Source organism: Pipra filicauda, unplaced genomic scaffold, assembly GCF_003945595.2.
Source record: "Pipra filicauda isolate LSUMZ 115617 unplaced genomic scaffold, ASM394559v2 scaffold119_size3216105_pilon, whole genome shotgun sequence".
In the NCBI taxonomy this organism is placed as follows: domain Eukaryota; kingdom Metazoa; phylum Chordata; class Aves; order Passeriformes; family Pipridae; genus Pipra; species Pipra filicauda.
Genome location: NW_024103651.1, coordinates 811,018 through 830,859, shown reverse-complemented (window position 1 = coordinate 830,859; position 19,842 = coordinate 811,018). Strand labels below are relative to the sequence as shown.

General features: G+C 41.6%; 1 protein-coding gene across 7 annotated transcripts in view; it reads right to left on the bottom strand.

The window, feature by feature from the left end:
- Nucleotides 1–19,842, bottom strand: part of BEND7 (BEN domain containing 7) — a 46,886-nt gene that overhangs the window by 12,710 nt on the left and 14,334 nt on the right. For 6 of the 7 annotated variants that reach the window (XM_039386109.1, XM_039386104.1, XM_039386112.1 and 3 more), the window contains 4 exons: nt 14,632–14,754; nt 12,103–12,368; nt 7,018–7,243; nt 1,945–2,064 (listed from right to left, as the gene is read on the bottom strand). In XM_039386109.1, the coding sequence (XP_039242043.1) occupies nt 1,945–2,064; nt 7,018–7,243; nt 12,103–12,368; nt 14,632–14,754 (735 nt within the window). The remainder of the gene's footprint in view (nt 1–1,944; nt 2,065–7,017; nt 7,244–12,102; nt 12,369–14,631; nt 14,755–19,842) is intronic. The other variant, XR_005565365.1, reaches the window with a different exon arrangement.

The window sequence follows — 19,842 nt, the reverse complement described above, 5'->3', positions numbered from 1 at the left end:
TGTGTAGGTTTCTTTCAGCAAGTAAACCTGAGAGGTTGCCAGGTACATTGCTGCTCACTACTCACCCACGTACAGGTGAACAAGTTACCTTCCCTTTGCAGGCAGAGACAGTGGAGCCTATCTGATTCTGTCACACTATACTCAGCTTCACATATTTTCCTTCAGTCTTGCTAGCTTAGAGACAATATCCTCTGCTTAGAATCTCCCATCCTGAGCATGGACCAGAGATGGAGGTGGCCCCATTTGAAAGGCAAAAGCTGAATGTCATTGTCATTTTAATTAACATCCTGCAGAGGCACGAAGAAAAGCAAATAAAAAAGGATGAAAGAAAATAAAAATCAAAACAAAATTAGGTCAATCCTCTTTCCTGAGGGATCGTCTGCAGACAGCCCAAGGACCCTTTGCTTACCACATCCTGCACTGCACCCTTCACCTTATTGAAGCCTGACATCCCACTTCCACCCTCCTGTCCTGGGGGGTGACAGGCAGCCTTGGAAGGGGTAGAAAGCAATCCTGTTGTACAGCACCAGTAATCTGACACTGCCTTTAACAAGATTATCTTGTATCCCTCTGTCCTCCCTCCCCCAACACACACAAGAAACCTTTTTTAAGGCCAGTGCTGGTTTGCTTCTCTACCCAGGGAAGCTTATGCTACTGAATAATCTGCACTTTTTTCCTCCCCCTGTGTTATTTCTGTCTCTGGGTGTTTCTCATTTTCCTCAGTCTTATGCTTTTCCCTCCTGGCATTAATAACGTTGTGGAGAATGATTTCAGATGCCAGCCTAAGTGTGTGTTTCAGAGATGCAGCTTTGGACAGAAAATAGTGGCTCTGTGAGACAGGGAGCTGGAGAGGACATTTCCTGTGGTCTCACTCACCACGAGGGACCACGGGGTGAGCATCCCCTGTGGAGCCATTGGGTTCCCCACCCATCAGCCCACAGAGGCTAACAGGCTCTTAATTGTGGTGATGGGCAGCAGGGAAGAGGGGAAAAGGCAGGCAGCTAAATACAGCAACAGTGAAGGACCGTGTTTAATGAGGTTGGCACAAGTGACCTGCCTCAGACAACAGTGTCAGATGCGCTGAGGGAGAGAAGGGCAAGAAATACAACCCTGAGACAGTCTTAGGGAAACAGCAGGGTGAGGAAGAGTAAGTGAAGCCTTGTAGGAAGAAAGCCCCTTCTAGGATTGGAGGCATGAAGACGGAAAGGAGACTAGTTATGGTTTATAAGATAATTACATGTCTCTCAATCATGATACTGCTCTCCCAGAACTCTACTGGGGATTTTGAGACTGCACGTTGTTGTTCGTGGCTGGAGCTGAAAGCTTAGTGCTGAGCTCCACTGAAGGCTGGTCCCAGCCCCAAGCATCCAGGTTATCCCAGCCCAAGTTGAGCAGCTTTGCTGCAAAAGCCTGCCTAGATTACCTGTTACTCACTGTTGGCAAGCTGCCTCTCACGTATTGCAGAACCTTGCTGGCACAACCAGGGTGGGTGGGTGGTTTTTCTGCTATAGTGATGCTGATTCTTTCACAAGGAATTTGAGAAGACTCATCTATCCTTCCAGACACATAGTTTAGAAAAAAGGTCAGCTGGGTTATGTCTTAACATTGCAGTGAGTGGTTTGTCAGACCAAAAAAGACGGAATTATAAAACTTCTACTTGCAACCCTGGATAGATCAGCTAGTTTAGGACTTAGACTTCTGGGAAGAAGGGTTTGGGTGCTAATGGAAAGGAGTTAGAGAAAGATGCAAAGTTAACTTGTCTGCCAAGACAGCTCCTAAACTTGCTACCATACCAAACCTAAGGAAACACTACATAAAAACCTGCCAAAGTGTTAGAGGTCCAATTTTCATAAAGTGAACAAGTACAACACACTTCTGTGGATAGCAAGGCTCTAAGCTTTTAATCTTACACTCACACGTTGTTCCTCATATTTTTATACATACCTGAGCCTCTTTTTAATCGTCTTCTTGCCAGTTTAATTTGATCCTGAAGAATCTGGACCCAGTCCCTAGGACCAGGAAGTTTATCCACATGGTTAGCAGTGCAGTATTTTTCTGTAAAGACTGAAATGAAAAGATACCACCTTTTTGAAACGTGCCAGCAGAAAGGAGAAATGGCAACTGGAGAGGATTGTAATATATATATATATATATCAAATTATTCACTTATCAAAAAGAATTTTAATGGCCAAATCTAGGACTGTGGGAATAAAGCCTAACCCAGCATTTCACAAGTTCATAATTCAGAAGTCATTTGGGTGCATAAATATCACAATAATGCCACAGTTACTACATGTAAAAGCCTGTCACAGAGAAATGTTCTACACCTGATGTCTTCATGAATTTCACACAAAATGATCACAGAAAAATAATAGTGAACTTTGAACTGAGTCTCAGGTGTGGCAGGCACTTGTAAATGCTGCCTTCCATATGGTACAGGTAGAGAGCTGAAGATCTGGTCATTTGGTGACCTCTTGGTCAGGTTCCTAAGGCTGCAGGCAAAGTGATGAAGGACTGAAGTCTTACCACTGTGGAAATCATAGTTTTTATATTGCCAAACCAGACAGAACAGAATTTTTATAAATCTACTTAAAAAAAAAAGCACCATTACAGAGAAAAAAGAAACATCCTACAGGTTCGATTTTGTATTTTGTAAAAACGGTACAGAGAGAGTCAACATTATCTTTAAATCCATATTTACAGCAAACCTAACAATGTTATACCAAAAATATAACATTATAAAAGGAGTGAAACTGATGCAATTGATTTTCATCATGCAACTGAGAGGTGTGCAAAAAATAAACAAGAGCAGAAAGAGAAAAAATATTATTGCTGTTAGTATTGCTACTGTAGTCTTGGTCAGAGGTCTCAGAGCCCAGTGTCCAATTATGACTGGCAAACAAAGAGAGAAAACTGGTCCCAGTTCAAGGAATTTGTAATCCTTGAGAATAAGTGTCACACAAATGGGATGGGGAAATGTGCAGCAAAAAAAAGGACAATTTTAGCATTTTTATACACATACTTTTGAAGCAGTGCCAGCTGCTAAGTATAAAGGAACCAAGAGCAATACCCCCCTGCAAACTCCTTCCATGTTAACAACTTCACAAAACCATGGCATGACAGGCATTAGCAATACTTTCCTCTGCAGTCTGATCTGCAAGGATGTCAGACCAACTCTGAGGGCTGCCTAGAGAAGTCAGTACATCCCCACACATTCACAGTGTCCAACTTGCAACAATCACCATCTTTCTGAAGGCAGAAATAAGAAATAACCTTTCCCTTCTGAATCCATATGGTACCTGACACAACGGGAACCTGATTAATGACTTATGACTGCAACTGCAGTTCCTGCTCGTGACCAGGGCCTGGGGACAATCCGTGACACCAGGCTGTCCCCAGGCCACCTGCCACGGGTGCCCACTGTGGGAATTATGACTCCTGCCCCTCCTTTCCTGCATAGTGAGCCAGAGGCTGGCAGTCTTAGAGAGTGAGGATGTTAACTTCCTTCTCTTCTCTAAATTGTTTGTTCTTTTCTTGAATGAAAGGCAAAAGAGCCTTGATTGCTCAATGTGTGGTTAGGGAAGACCAATGTGGACAAAAAGGAATGGGAACTGAATAGCAAGGAGGCAGGAGAAGTGTGACCTGCCCTTTCTAGTCCATCTGAGCTGCACAGTGTTAACAATCGCTCTGTCATAGAAACAGAGACTGGTTTGAGTTGAAAGGGCACTTTGAAGATTGCCTAGTCAAACCCCCCTGCCATGGGCAGGGACATCTTGCACTTCATCAGGTTGCTCAAAGCCCTGGCCAAGTTGACATTGAACACTTCCAGGTAAGGGGCAGCCACAATTCCTCTGGGTAAGTTCTGCCAGTGCCTCACCACCCTCATCATAAAAACAAACAAAAAAAAGGTCTTCCTTATGTCCAATCTAAACCTACACTCAGTTTAAAACTATTGCTCCTTTGTCCTGTCACTATAGGCTTTGGTAAAATATCCATCCTTGTTTTTCTTACAAGCCCCCTTTTTATATTAAAAGGCCACAATAAGGTCTCCCCAGAGCCTTCTCTTCTCCAGGCTGAACAACACCAGCTCTCTCATCCTGTCTTCACAGGAGAGGTGCTTCAGGTCTCTGATCATCTTTGTGACCCTTCTCTGGACTCGTTCCAACAGGTCCACGCCTTTCCTGTGCTGAGGACCCCAGAGCTGGGTGCAGCACTGCAGGTGGGGTCTCACCACAGCGGAGTAGAGGGGCAGAATCACCTCCCTTGACCTGCTGCCCACGCTGCTGGTGATGTAGCACAGGACATGGTTGGCTTTCTAGCTGTGAGTACACATTGCTGGCTCCTATCTAATTTTTTGTCCACCAGTATCCCCAAGTCCTTCTCTGCAGGGCTGTTCTCAATCCCTTCATCCCTAAGTCTATCCTGACAGTGGGCACTGCCCTGACTCAGGTGCAGGCCTTGCACTTGGCCTTGTTAAACATCAGGAGGTTCACATCGACCCATTCCTCATGCCTGCCAAGGTCCCTCTGGATGGCACCCCTTCCCTCTAGGAAATCAACTGCACCATTCAGCTTGGTGTCATTGCAAACTTGCTGAGGGTGCCCTAGAAACCACTGTCTGTGTTACTGATGAAAATATTGAATAGTACTGGTTCCAGTATGGATCCCTGAGGGATACATCACACTTATATATCTGAACACAGCTCATTGATTTCTGCAGGGAAGGATTTCACTGGCTGAATTCCTACTCAACAACATAAAGGAAAAATAACTGCTTCTGATTATTTTTTCATCTTTTTTTTTTCCTCAGTTCTGAGTGAAAGACTGGTGCAGCACACAAGGGAAGCTGATTGCCCAGGAAAAACACTGCAACTGATTCAACAAGTGCCACTGAATACCCAAAGTCAAAAGACAGAATTGCTCCCTGGCTAATCATCCTGTTGCAGAAGCATTAAATTACTTGTAAGGATGGCAGTGAAAATGTTTTCAGACAGGAAGAGCAATTTTCAAGCAAACAGTCCTTCCTTCAAATTCCCTGCACTTTTTTGTCGTGAATGTAGTCTTTTGTATCTCTGTGATGGAAAAGGACTAGAAGTGCCAATAAAGGGTATCTGGGCACGTGGTAGAGGAATGTGCTAATGATAATAATGCAAACAACATGATGTTGTTCCTGCAGAGATTTCATACTGGTTCAGTTATTTCTTGGAATAAATGAAACCACAGTGTGTGACAGCCCAGCTCCTCAGAGGGAAGAAGGGTGCTATTGGAGCCAGACTGAGTAAAGATCCACAGGACGTCAGCTCTTGGCATCTTATTCCAGCATAGCTTTTAGGGATGGGCTTCCCTATCAGGAATCAGGCAGCAGCATTTGGGCAATACTGTAAATGCCAATAAAGATCACTGTTATTACAGCAGTTCCTAGTAGTATCACTACAAACGAAATTTGTCTCTTGGAACTACAACTCCCCTCTTTCTTCTCCCAAACTCAAGCAAAGAGGTTAAGAGCAGCCTCGGAATTTGCTCCACTAATATGGGCTTAGCTACTGAGAAACATTGCTCCCTGCAGGGGGTGATGGCTGCTATTTTAGTAGTGCTGCTGCATTTACTGTAAAACATTTCTTTTATCAAGTGCTGTTCAAATTAGAGATTTAAAAAAAAAAGTAATTTTGAATGCTTTTTCTTCCATTTAACTTATTTATTAAAGCTTTTAATGAAGAATGAGATAGAGTGAAATCAGACTCAGATTTTTGCAGATTATTGAGCTCAAGAAAGGAAGGTACAAAAAAATGTTTGTGACTTAAACTTGATTACAAGCATAACTGTAAGAAAGACTGCCAGCTACTCTGTAAAAATGTATAAGGCTAAGACATAGGCACAACATACACTTCGCTGCAGAAATAAACAGCTTGGAAGGGTCCTCTGAAGGCCTTCATGTCCAGCCTTCACATTGCAATTTTCCATATGTCCAATGCCTCTTGTGCCTCTGAGAAGAGTATGACTCCATCTTCTCTACACCATCCCACTAGGTAGTTGTGGACAGCAATAAGATTTCTCTTGAATCATTTTCTCTCCAGTTCTCTCAGCCTCTCCACCTGTGACTCTTCACCACTTCCCTGTTTTAGTACTGTAAGTCTTGGTGGCCCTCCACTGGACTCAAGCCAGTATGTCAATGTCCTTCTTTCATGGCGAGAGGGGTCCGAAAGTTGGCAGAGAGGTGGTTGCAAAAAGTTCTCCTGCCTCCTTTTGCTGCCAACACACTTACAGAAACTCTTCTCATTGCCCTCTGTCTCCTAAGTAAGCAATCTGTACCTGAGGATGAGTCACAGCCTCTAAAATAAGCTTCGCTTTGCAACATAGACTATTTTTTGGTAAGTTGGGTATTTCGAAATAAATAGAATCCAGTTCAGAACCTCTGGTCTAATACTAGCTCCTTATATGTTGTGATCACAGAGTTTGAAGGTACTTGTGTTCTTTGGAAGCTAGAAAGCAGTGATTACTAAGAAAAACCACCCAGCACAGGATGCTCACACTGACCAAGAAATGTGCTCCCCGAGAAGAACGACCACCAGTTCTTATGAGCATCAAACTCATCTCAGCCCCAGCATTACCTTCCTCCATCTCTCCCCAATCCAGCCACCCACTACTAAACAATTTACAGAGCAGACACAGTCAGATGCAGTGCAAGACTTGGAATTTTGATTGAAGGGTATCAGTTACACTGTCATTACGTTTTCAAGATTTCTTGGCATCTCTGATACACAGGGAAAAAAAGTAATTATCTTATATGAACATTGAGTTTCTAACCTTAGAGCCTGACTTCAGAAACCAGGATCATTGGCTTAAAATGAACACAAGCTGTCCCCGTAGAAGCTATTTTTAACAAGTGAATGAAAGGGAATAAAAATAAGACTGCATATTTTAATAGACCTAACACACGTCAGAAATTCTAATCTCCTTACACTCTTCTTAGTTGAGAATATGTTCTAATTACACATGTGAAAGAAAGCAGAAAACATACCTTTTATTGCACCCACAATATTTTGGTCTAGTCCTTTCCGGTTGTCATTGAGCCCTCTTTTCCTTTTGCCATTTGGTAAAGAGTTAGCCAAAGTCTTGTCATCAAAAAATGCACAGACCAGCTTCCTAAAGAGCAGACTTCCTGAGCGAGTGTAGTTTGATAGTATAGAGTCCAGCTGAGATTTTGGCATGAAGACATCAAAGCCTTCTGCAAGTTGCACTTCTGGCTACCAAAAGAATATAAATGTTTTAATTAAACGAGCATTCAAAGACATTGTTTTATTTCAATCACGCATCTGATGAGACTTTACAATCACGTCATCAAACCACGGATCTTTTCCCAGCTATTCAGGACCTCAGCAGCCTAATTCATTGAAATCAAACCCCATCAGTGAATAAGCACCTTAAAAGGCAAATCAAATAATCTGTCTGGCCTCTGTAACAGTTAACAATTACTGACATTATTTCTAGGTGTGCAGCTAACAAAAAGACAAGAGATATCTTTCAATACTTGGTAATAATGGCAACCCAGAGGATCATCCCAGGGCAATGCTCCTAAGAGACGCCTTTTAGACATGTATCTAACCATTTAATGGACTTGTTTCACTGCCAAGTGCTGTGGGGCAGCCAGGCATTTCCAAGAAGCACAAATGCAGGGATACTGGTCCGTTCCACATGGTTTCCCAGGAGGGCTTCTAGTGCAGATATGGCACATACGAGTAGAGGTGGATGATGAGTCTGAAGTTGCCCTTGGAGCTCACCCTTGCTGAGCATCCATTTCTCTCTCCTTTTCATATTCCCAAAATGCATCCTTAGAAGAGGATGATGTCAGACAGACAGCTTATTTCAGCACAGAAATCCTCAACAGGAAATCTCAGGGATTTACAGGACTGCTTACAAATGAGACAGAGGGGAAGAAATACTGTATTTCACAAGAATCTTCTCTCAAGTACTTTCTGGGTCAAAGCAGATAAGGCCTTTGAGAAGTCCTCTTACCAAGAGCCTTTTTGCTGCCCCTGTCTGTACATATCAGAAATTACATGAACAGTATTTGCAGAATTTTCTTCGTAATGCTTATGTAAGACTTCTGCATGGAATAATTATATTTCTTCATTATGTTTTTTCATGAATAAACTAAAATTTTTAAAATATTATTTGGAAGCTGGCAAGGAGGGAAAAAAATCTGTGGTCATGATGAAAATAAGGCAATATTTCAGCCTTGCTCCTAAGAACTTGCTTTTTTTCTCCTACATGAAAATATATCCACCAATGATGGTGCATTTTCAAAGACGTTTACAGAGCAAGAGCAAGTGCCATCTCCCATCAAATCACCTGCAAACATCTTGAGTCTAGACAGAAGAAAGGGCTGCCAACCTCAGAACAATTTGGCTGTGTAACTCTTTTCCCATGGATTTTTAAAAATCAGTATCAAGAGAGTTATAGCAAGCAGGATACTTTCAAAGAATGTACTACCATGAGATACGGATATGTGTTGAGTCATGAAGGTTACAATGCTTTGGGAAGTCAGGATGAAGAATCTTAAAACATGCAGATTACAACAACAACAAAAAAAATCTTAAAAGCATGTAGTTTCTCAGCTTGTTCTGGATGAAAAGTTGTTTTTTACCTTGGGAACTTTCAAAATGCTGGATCCAGCAAAACAGTCAGAGTTACTCTATTTGACATCTGACAATACTCTGATGTAGGTGGGTTTTTAATATGTTACTTCTAAACTTTCTGGTGACAGAAAAGATTTTCAAGAGTAAATAAATGTGGGCCAAGTTTACAGCTTGGGAAAAATTCTATTTCATGTTCATCAAAACCCAGAATGTAGTTGTCATGGTGATGAAGGTATCCTGGTCTGTTACTTGGGTCTTCTGGGAGACATCTAAGATGACCTGGATGACAGACACCCAGGATAGACAAACCATCTTCACTAATCATAGAATTGTTTAGGTTGGAAAAGACCCATAAGATTATCAAGTCCAATGTTTAACCCAGCACTGCCAAGCCCACCACTAAACCATGTCCCCAAGTGCCACATCTACACCTTTAGTAAATACCTCCAGGGATAGTGACTCCTCCACTTCCCATGGCAGCCTGTGCCAGTGCTTGACAACCCTTTCAGGGAAGAAATTTTTCCTAATATCCAATCTAAACCTTCCCTAGTGCAATTTGAGGCCATCTTCTCTTGTCCTGTTGCTTGCTATGTGGGAAAAGAGATGGACCCCCACATGGCTATAACTTCCTGTCAGGGAGTTGTAGAGAGCAAGGTCACCCCTGAACCTCCTCCAGGATGAGCCCCCCCAGCTCCCTCAGCTGTTCCTCATCACACTTGTGCTCCAGACCCTTCCCCAGCTCCACTGCCCTTCTCTGGACATGCTCCAGCCCCTCAATGTGTGTCTTGTAGTGAGGGGCCAAAACTGACCCCAGGACTGGTGTGGCCTCACCAGTGCTGAGCACAGGGGGACAATCACTGCCTCGTCCTGCTGGTCACACCATTGATGCAACCACCAAAGGCCAGTTACTCTTGTGGTACCTTTTCTGACACCTCCTGCTTAAATCCCAAAAAGCCAGGATGATTGTGAGGCCCCACTGTCATGGCCTGTATTCAGACCGAAAAATCAAGATCAAGCAAGCTTTTGCCCTTCTGCTCTGTGGGAGGTTTCTGTCTTCCCTAAGTTCACTTTAGAACATCTGCATTAGGCTTTGACAGGTTACCAACCACCCCGTAATACAGTCATAAAATACATCTCAAACCTTAACACTGCACCAGAATGGAGGAGTCAGCTTTATTTTAGTTTGGCTATTTTATTCTTAATATAGGAATCAACTTATCACTAAAATAATTTGGAGGCAAAAACATGATTTATTCTTGTTTTCCCTTTAGTAGTAAACCACTCTTCAATCAAAGACAATCAGTAACTAATTGAACTTTATGATCACTTTGAATACGATTTCTCAAGGAAAAAGCACTTGTTAGTAGATAATGATCATGCTTAAGGAATTGGTGGGTAAACTATTCATGTACAATAAAACAAATGAGACCTGAATGCCAAAGGCTTCTGCTGTGCTAAAATTAACAGGTAGTGAATTATATTTAATCCTAGACTTCTTAGTAGGTTGTAATACATAGATTAAAAATTATTAGGTTATAAATGAAATACTGTAACAGTAGAACAAACACAAGAACGTTTAACTAAGAGTAACAGATCATTACATTTAAAAAGCAGGTTCTCTGATCCATGGGCCAGATTAAGGGTTGGTCTCACAAAGACTTTTTCCATCTTTGTAAGCAGTAGTATTTCATCACAGCAGGTCTGAACTAATTGCACTCGTTTTGGCAGCTCCAATTTTATACCCGTTAAACTTGGATGTTTCTTAAAGTTCAATAAGCGCTGGCAAAACAGGAGCGGCAGCAGTGGTGGTGCATGACACAGCACACACTACAGACAACCCATGGAATATCCTCAAGGGAACATGGTGCTGTGTAAAGTGTCTTTCAGTTTTTTCAGGCATTCAGACATGCTGGTCATGAGCACACCAGAGATACTTATGAATAAATAGAAAAAGATAATGCTGCCATTCATTCTGACAGAAGTGACTTTCTTTAGCTTTCTCAAAATGTTTAGGGTCACATTTTATTTTCACATTAAATATATCTGTTTTCAGAACTCAAATGTTTTCTTTCCAAAGACAAAGCAAAATCAATTTGTTTCTCTCAGGGTTCTGGCTCTGTAAATTTAGCCAAGCAACTACTGTGGCAAGCAGGGGCCCAAGCATGGGTGGGCAGATGAGGGCCTGATTTATGAGCCACATGTTTTCTCTTCTTTTTTTCCTTAGGTCAAATTGGCAACTACAAAGAATCGTGTCCAGCGATGGAACACATTCATAAAGCCAAATTAAATTCCATCGCAAGTACAAAACTGTTTTCAAAACCGTGTTTCAAGCTGACAAGAGTGCCACAAGCAAAGAAAAATTATAAGCACAAATTGCAGACTGGAGATAAATTACCAGTCCCTCCCCAAACCTTTCCCTCAAACATTATTAAGCCCAGTACTACAAAAGGAAAACCTCTGAAAAAGCATCAAACTAGTTACTCTGTATCACTACACTGCCTCTGTGGCATGAGACTGCAACCTAATTAGCGGTGTGGCTTGCATCTCTGTAACTGAATTATTATGACAGCTCTTTTTTATTATTAGTTCCCTCTTCCAGAAAGGTAGAACATTATCTGCTACATTGTTTTCATTTATGCTTATTAATACTGAATTTAATTATGTTTTTCTAGCTCATAGTACTTAGGAAATTGGAAAGCGCCTGCTCAAAATTAAAAATATATTAGAGAAAGTAATGACCAGTTTACTTGTCGCTGAACTGGTTCGGATGACATCAATTTAGTCATTAAACAAAGCCAATCAGCCACCAGATACATGAAATTTCTATCACTGTGTACATGAATCAAGGAAATATGCCTACTGCAATTTTACATGGGAAAAGAAGACATTTTTAGAGAGGCAAATTTTGGCCCCTTTAGTCACATCATCGACATCATCAACAGTGTCAAGGCCCTCATCCAGCAACCACAGTGATGGAGACTAAATGACCGGATTCAGCAAAGACCGAATATGAAGTTTACAGAGGTGAGGAGTGCCCCAAAGCCAGTGGGATCAGACAGGCATGAGAGCACATAAATACCCCTTGGCAGGATAAAGGCACACGTGTTACTATTCAACAGCAATGACTGGCTGTGAATGGTTCATACATCCAGCACTTTTCACGGCTCCTCACCTCACGGTGGCTCTTGGCAGTGGGAGAGATGAAGTTCCCACTACAAGCACAAAGAACTGGAGCTTTGAACTCAAGGAAGAACTATACACTCATAAAAGTTGGAAAAAAACCCCAACCTTTGTAATCAGCACTCCCCTCATCTAACCCTAACATCTCCATTCACCCCTACCCAAGATTTCCTTATTTATTCTAACAAAAAGTGGGAAGAGACATCAATGGGATTTGAGTACCGATTCTCCTGAATGAGTTAGTGCTTTAAAATCCTGCGATCCTGTGCATTAAAACCTGAACTTACATCTGATGAAGCCGATTCAAGGATAATTCCAAATCCTGAAACGGGGCCTTCTGGTTTTGGGGCGGGTTCAATCGCTTGCAGACTCAGTCGTTCTGAGTTTGCTGAAAGCTTCTTTTCATTCTCTGCAGCGCTGGGTTTCTTACTCATTGCAACTGGTTCAATAGTTTTGAGGGGCAGTTTTCTCTTTTTATTTCTCTTTCTTGATATTGTTGACTTTTGTGCACAAATCAGAGGAACAGGAGGCTGCTGTCTGTTTTGAGTCCCAACTGAGTGAAAGAAAGTAATGCATTACTTTTATAGACAAAAGCAAAGCTATAATCACAGAGATGCACCATTAAACCGCCGACACACTGAACTTATTTTCTGGGTAAGTGGTGTGGCTTCCAGGACTGCTGGTGCAGGGGAAACACTTACATTTTATCACCTTGGCATAATTTTCCAATCTGCACAATGGGAATAATGACAGTGAGCTATACTATGAGGCTTTTCAAGACATAGTGATAAATAGCATTTTAGGAAAATTAGGAATACGTGGTTCTTTCTCCTAGTGACCACTGGGTGGTTGGTGACATGAAGCACTTAAGTGATGATTGATTTGCATACCCTCTTGAATGACTGAGAATCTCACTGTCTTTGAAGATCTTTTCTTGATAAAGTAAGATAATACAAGTGCTAATGCAATTACAGTTATTTTTATGACTGTGGTCTCCAAGTTAATTAGCTCAGCAAGAACATTTCAAGTACCATTATGTCAAGAATGAGTGAAAACACTATTCAGTAGTTTAATTTCTGGGAAAAAAGGTAACCCAAAGTTGCATTGGTTTGTTTTGCTCATACACAAAAACTGACACGTGTTACCTCTGAAATATAAGAAACCATACTTTATATATCTCAATATTTTGCATTTCCCAGTATTCACAATAAATTAAGGCACCAATCCTGAACCTGAACCTGAATCAATGTGAGTGAGTCCTCACTCACTCACTAGCAGAATGCTATCAAGATACAATTATATGTGTGGATAAATCACTAAAATCAAGGTCGAAACAAAAAAAGCCAGAAGTGCTTCACATGTAGATCACACTCATTCAAATTATGAGTGGGCTACAAAAAGTCCTCATCTACAAAGCCTGAGGAAAAAAACAAACCTTACAATACTGTTTATTAAAAGATTTCTGGAATATTTAATTTCTGGCAAGGACTTACAAGACTGTGATGTGTAGTTCGTAATTAAGACAGTAGGGTGTTTGAACACCAGAACAAGTTACTACACTTTAGCTTACATGTTTGCATTTTAGGTTTTTTTTCCTTTTAGCAACAAAAATGCCAAATGATTTTTTTTCCTCTGCAAAACTATAATTTCAGAAAATATGAAGCACTCCCAGTGAATCAAGAGCTTCACGAATTAACAAGGTACTTACTCTGTAGATACATAATAAATAAGATATGTTCCTGCTATTGAGGAGCCAGCTCTTTTGGCATAAACCCCAGTCCTATAGCTGTCACTCACAAGACATTTTCAATCACAATGTAACTTCAATGAAATTGGAGTGATAAAGAAGCCCACGTCCCAGCAAAGACTGTAAAACTGGGCCTTTGTGTGCTTCTTTGTAAATTGATGACTTCTAGAAAAGCATTTTTATGCATGTCAACTGATACTACAAAACCTGTCTGATCCTTCCCATCACTCACTCAAACATTACACACCGTGGAGACAAGGAGTTTAGTCAGCCCTTCACTCCACCCATGTTTCAGTTAATTACTCAACACTCCCTTTTCTTACAGAGGTCTTACCCAGCCACTCTAAGAGAAAAACCGCCATGGCTCCACTCCCCATCACTTATGCTGGATGGGCAAGTCAACTGAAAAAATCTCCAACATGTCCAACTCTTTATTAGTATTAACAGTGATTTTTAGCTTCCCAGCAGCCTATGATGACCTACCTAGCTCCTACCTGCCATGGTCTCATTATCTTGCTGGCTCTAGAGCTCTTCTGGCTCTGCACTGTTCTGTTTCAGCTCCCAACGTAGCAGAAAACTAGACAATTCCAATTTCATTTTTCTTACTGCTCAGATTAGTGAACTGGTGAGCAAATCACAAATTAAGTAGCACTGTGAAAACAAACTGGGGGTGGTTACGGCATATTGACCTACCCACTGAGCTCTCATTACAAGAGTATCTAATCACATTAGATTTTTTTTTTTAATTTAGCCTTAAACGATTCCTGTAAGATAAAATCCCATGTTACAGGTAAGGATCTGAGAACTAATAATTACATTTCCAAGAAACCTGTGAAAATCTGACTTTGAACAACGTGTCAAGAGAGCAGGAAATAGTCCCAAGTTTTCCTGAGTGCCCACACAGACTTCTGTCTTATTAGACCATTCCCTAAGAGGAAGATCATAGAATCACGGAACAGTTTGGGTTGGAAGGGACCTCCAAAGATCATCTAGTTCAACACCCCTGCAACGAGCTTGGCCATATTCAACTAGATGCTTGTCACAGATAAACACATATGGGACATTGTACCTGTTTGAATCTGCATCAATTTTCGCATGGTCTTGAGCTCTTGAAGAATCGCTTGCAGGGTTGACTGGCAATTACATGTACAGCAGTTTGGTCCAACTGATGAATTCACCATTGGGATTTCTCCTGAAAGAGAGAGGAATGAAATGGGGAAAAGATCATGTAACCCACACAAAACCACCCAAACAACAATTAGCTGCAGGTGTTTGAAACTATTATCAATATACCAGATTGTGAAACTAGATCCAAAGCAAGAAAGCAAGTAATTTTCAACATGGTCCCTTTTCAGGGGAAAGGGCCACTCGTTTTTATCCAGTTACTAACATGTGCAATCATATAGAGTTGGGATGCAATGTTACATGGGCTGGAGAAAAGCCTGAATACAATGCACTCCTCACAGCAGGGCTCTCTATTGTCAGGCTGGTTCATCTTGAATAACAAAAGCACCAAACCTCATTATAAACATGCTCACTTTATCACACACATACAAAAAAGTCCATCTCCTGGAACAGTCTTACAAAGAATGAAGACACTCTGTGTAATAAAATACTGTACATCAAATGAGGGTCTAGGAATTTTTAAACTGCTTGAATGTTACATGTGATTCTTTACCATGTGAACAATTGAGAATGAAAATAAAAATACCCAAAAAAACAGGACAGAAAAGAACCACCAGCAAAGAAAGCTTTCAAATCTGCCCTTCTGTTTGCTAGGGTGGGATTGTTTTCTATGATATGTTTTCCAGCACTGTGACCTACAAGATGGGCTTTCCACAGTTTCCCTTTGAAAATTAATACAGTAGTTCAAGACATTCTTTTTTTCTAGTAATTCTTACTAGGGTTTAGCTTGACTTACATACTTCTAGTCCTCAGCATTGCCTTTATTACTGCCTTGCTTTCCAGAAGTTTTGCATTGTAGGTCCTGAATTAGGACAAGTTGTAACAGCTGACAGATTTTGGGCTTTATCTGGATAGTTGTATCCTGCACTTTAATTTAAAATAGCTGTATCCCCAGCTTTAATGCTGCAAATAAAAATTTCAAAATTCAACAAAACACCTAGCAGTATCTGGCTGAAACTGAGGCCAGATGGGATGCACCTCCCTTCCTTTCAAAATATGCTTACAGTCATTTAAATTGATGGGTATTTTACTGCTCATCAAAGCATGCAAGAGGAGGGATGATCATTTTACAAGGACAGGTACAAATGGACCTAACAAGAATCACCTCACTTGGTGTCACATGTGGACTTCAGAGAGTGTATTTTCCTTTTTCTTCCATAGCCTGACACTTATCAGGTGCCCTTTAATCATTACCCAGATAAAGTGAACATAAGCAACTCATTTAATCTCCACTCATAAATCCTCCCATTTTTAGTTATTACTTTTGCTTTCCTCTGAAGCCAAACCAGCCAAATATCATTTTAGGTTTGGGTTAGTGCTCTTTCATCAGAGCTCCCTGATGTCAGACCCACAGAGATCCCCTGACTTCAATCCTCACTTGAAATGGCTGAAAATCTGGCCACCTCTAAATCACTACCATTCTTTCCTAATTCTTCCAGTGTGTCCCTCCATCCTCACATCTCCCTTCCCAAGCACTTGTTCTCTACCTCCTTCCATTCAGTCCTTCAGATCTAAAGCAACATCTATCAGACCTGAGCAAACTGATGGTCGTGCACCAAAAGTGAGCTACTTGTAAAGCTGAACTGATGTATCCCTTAAAGATTGTTGACATCTTCTGGGTGTCACTCTCCTCCTTTCCTCAGATATTTAGACTGTCCACACTATAAATTTTGGTATTTTAAGATATCATCCATGTTAAAACTGCACTGAGATAAATGGACTAGTTCAAAAATCTCTGCAAATCGAGCAAATACAAATGCAATAGCACCACTGGCTTCACCTCTCTGAAGTTTCAGCTGCAAATAAAACAACCTTTTAGAACTAAGAAGTTATCTGGAAAACAGGCTGTGAGTCTCCAATTGAAACAAAAAGGTTTCTGACTCAGCAGGACTCTGCCTAGTTTGATCTCACCCTTCCTTTGTACACTGTCTATTCACTGGAAGTTCCTTGGGGCATGGATAGGATTTTACCTTTTCAATGGTCCATAAAGTGTTTAGCCTATTGTTATAGGGAGAGAGGGAAAAAAATAATGTTATCTTTAGCTTTACAGCAGATTACTCAGAATCCCTCACCTTGACTCCACCAATACCCTTTACCCACCTGTTAGAGGTAGACTTTTAGGTGGATGAATTTCAAGACTACTTTAATAGCATAACTCTGTACCTTTCAGTAAGACAAGCAGGTACCCCCGAAATGGGAGTCCCAGGAAATTAGGAGAGTTTTATTAATAGAACATCCTTCCTTCAGTGCTTTCTCAGTTGTTTAAAGACTAGTCAGCTTCTCAAGATAAACCCAGCCCTCTCTCTTGATCAGAATCCAATATTCTAGTGGGCTTCCGGAAACAGTATTTAAAAGACCATAATGGGGAACCAGGGCTGGTGGCTTTTGTTTCCTTCTTAATAAAAACTTTACATCATGGTAAACTGCATGTGAAAACTTGGACAAATTGTATCAGTAAATACCTGTACATCTTTCCTGTTGCAATGTTACGTGTTCCTAATGAAAGCACACAGGCTCCTGATGGAAAACCAAAAGGTCTATTTTCCCACTGAGGCATAGGGGATTTACATTACAATCCCCATTATAATTGATAGAAATTACCCATGTAAATCTACCATAGGTACTGGGAATGGGAAAAGAGACCACCAATATTTCAAATCAAAGCAGGGTTCTACTGACTCCATACATATTCATGAAGGTTTTTTATTTTCTTTCTATCCTCCCTCCTCTGATCAGTTATTGTATTGTAAGAAACATCTTGTAGAGTGTTCTCAGTCATTGTTCCAAGCACTATCTTTATCATTTTTAGAGGACAAAAGCAACCCTTTTCTTCTTGTTATAAATCAATTTTTAATTTTAAAAGGAGATCAGACTTTTTATTTTTATGAAAGAGTCTTTAAAGAGCCATCTCCCTCTCTTTTGGAAGCTAGCCAGCAGGCAAATTTGATACCTGCTTGTATGACTGAGAGAAGGAGATGACACAAATACATCAGCTGCTTTCCCTGTGTGAGCAGTAAGTAGCCCAGAACAGCGGTTCTTGAAGCTGGATCTACTGAGAGGGAATTCCCCTGCTGTAACATTGCTACCAGTTTATATTTGAAGAGCATGCAAGTACTACCCATTGAAAATGATCCTGATATAGCCCAGAAGCAATTCAGCTGCTGCATCACTGCTGGATTTCCCACAGAACACAAGAAACTCAAATGTCTTAGAAAGACTCTGTGAGCCTGTTGTCTCAAACAGGGCAGACATGTTGCTCACTCTAGCCCCAAGGGGCTTCCACTAAATGCAGTGGGTCACACGTGTCTACCCAACATCCTGACTTGTGGAACTGCCACCTTAAGTCTGGCTTGGAGTAAATCATTTTGCTTTTCAGGTATGTTCCTACTCATTCCTCTGCTGCAGCAATGTCTAGGCTCCCCTCATTCCTCCTTTGCTCTATTTTTGTCAGTACCTTTCTCACTAATGCCTTCTGTTAAACATCCATTCCAGCCTCTCCTTGATCCATCCCATAAGTAGGTAACTTACTAGTGAGATGGACTTGATGTGCCTACTGCATCCAAATTTGAGTAATTCAGGGGGCCTACAGGATGTACCTTTACTTCCTAAATAGTATCTATCCACAATGGACAGAAAGTTTCTGGACTCTGATCACCTGCTACAGATACCTGAACATCTTCCCAGTGATGACCTCAGCCTGACAGCCCCAGGTAACAAACAACCTTATGTCAGGCCTGAACAGTTTTGCTCTGGTAAGTTAAACACCATGGTAAGTACCAAGGAGGAGTATCTCCCTTGAGATATTTTTCAGCATCTCTACACCCAGCTTTTAGGGCCTTTGTCCATCCGCTGAATAACATCTAAAATGCTGAGTTAGATGCTCAGGCTTTCAATGCTTTCAATGCACGGGACAGGGGGAATCAGGCATGTCACAATGCCCAGAAGAGCTGTATGCTGGGTGAAAAGCAGTTTTAGAGCTCTTGCTCATAGCCCAGAACTTCATCTAAAGTTTTCCTTTCCTAGAGTCCATGCTTCGGAGCCAAAGCAGCAAAACTGCCCAGCCTGATCACAACATCTCACTGTAGGCAGACACCTCTTACCAAATTGCTACGCAGATTGTCTTTTCAAAGGTGGCCAGCGGAGAGGGCCCACACCCATCTTTATGTAATAACCCAAAAGATTGCATTCCTTTCTGCAGCAGGACAGCTGCAGAGGGAGGTGCCTCCTGGGGCACTTCCCCAAGAGCTGGGAGCCTGGGCATTCCTCCTGTCCAGCCTAGGGGGTTGCTCAACCCAACTCCTTCACTGTCCCACAGGCCACTCTAACCTGTAAGGTATCATAAATCAGCTGAACCCTTCCTCTCATATTAAAAAAAAAAATCAAAGCACTGACATTTTCTTGCATATGGGGCCAAATCCTGTCAACGTGTTTTAGCTCACATGCTGAATCAGGCCCCGGAGGGGATAGAGGTGCTGCTCCACCCACTTTCTGGATTTGGGAACCAGGCACCTAATCTGTGCAGGCTTGGGCACTTCTGTGCATGCAGAGAACTGTCCCTGCTGGTGCTCAGGGCCTCTCAGGGCAAGGAGGCAGATGTGTGATGAATTTTGTGTCCTTTCATATTTAGAAGGTTGTTATGGTGGGACTTTGGCAGCACAGTTTAACGTGGTAGCAAGACTTTCATTCTCTGGGACTTAACACAACAAGAGAAAGGCATCTTAAAGGCACACTGCCATCTACCTCAGGGCAGAATCCTCTGCCAGTACTAGAAGGGCCACGCTCTAGTACACACTGTTCACAGGTAGACTTCATCACTTCTTTTCTCCAATGGTCTCATAGGAACAAAAGCCTACGGCTGTGATAGAATTTTGTCCCTGCAGTTCAGTGGCCTGTTATAAGGCTGATGCCATCCCCTCGTGAAAGGCAGTAAAATCCTGCTCCACGAGTGGTGTCACAACAGCGCTACACTACTCATGGCAAAGAGGAGTGGTAGAGGTTGACATTTAATTACCCATGAACTTAATAACAATGGCAAAAGCTGTTTTAGTAAGCACTGTAGAGAAATTAAGCATTGAGTAATTCTGTCCTATCACCA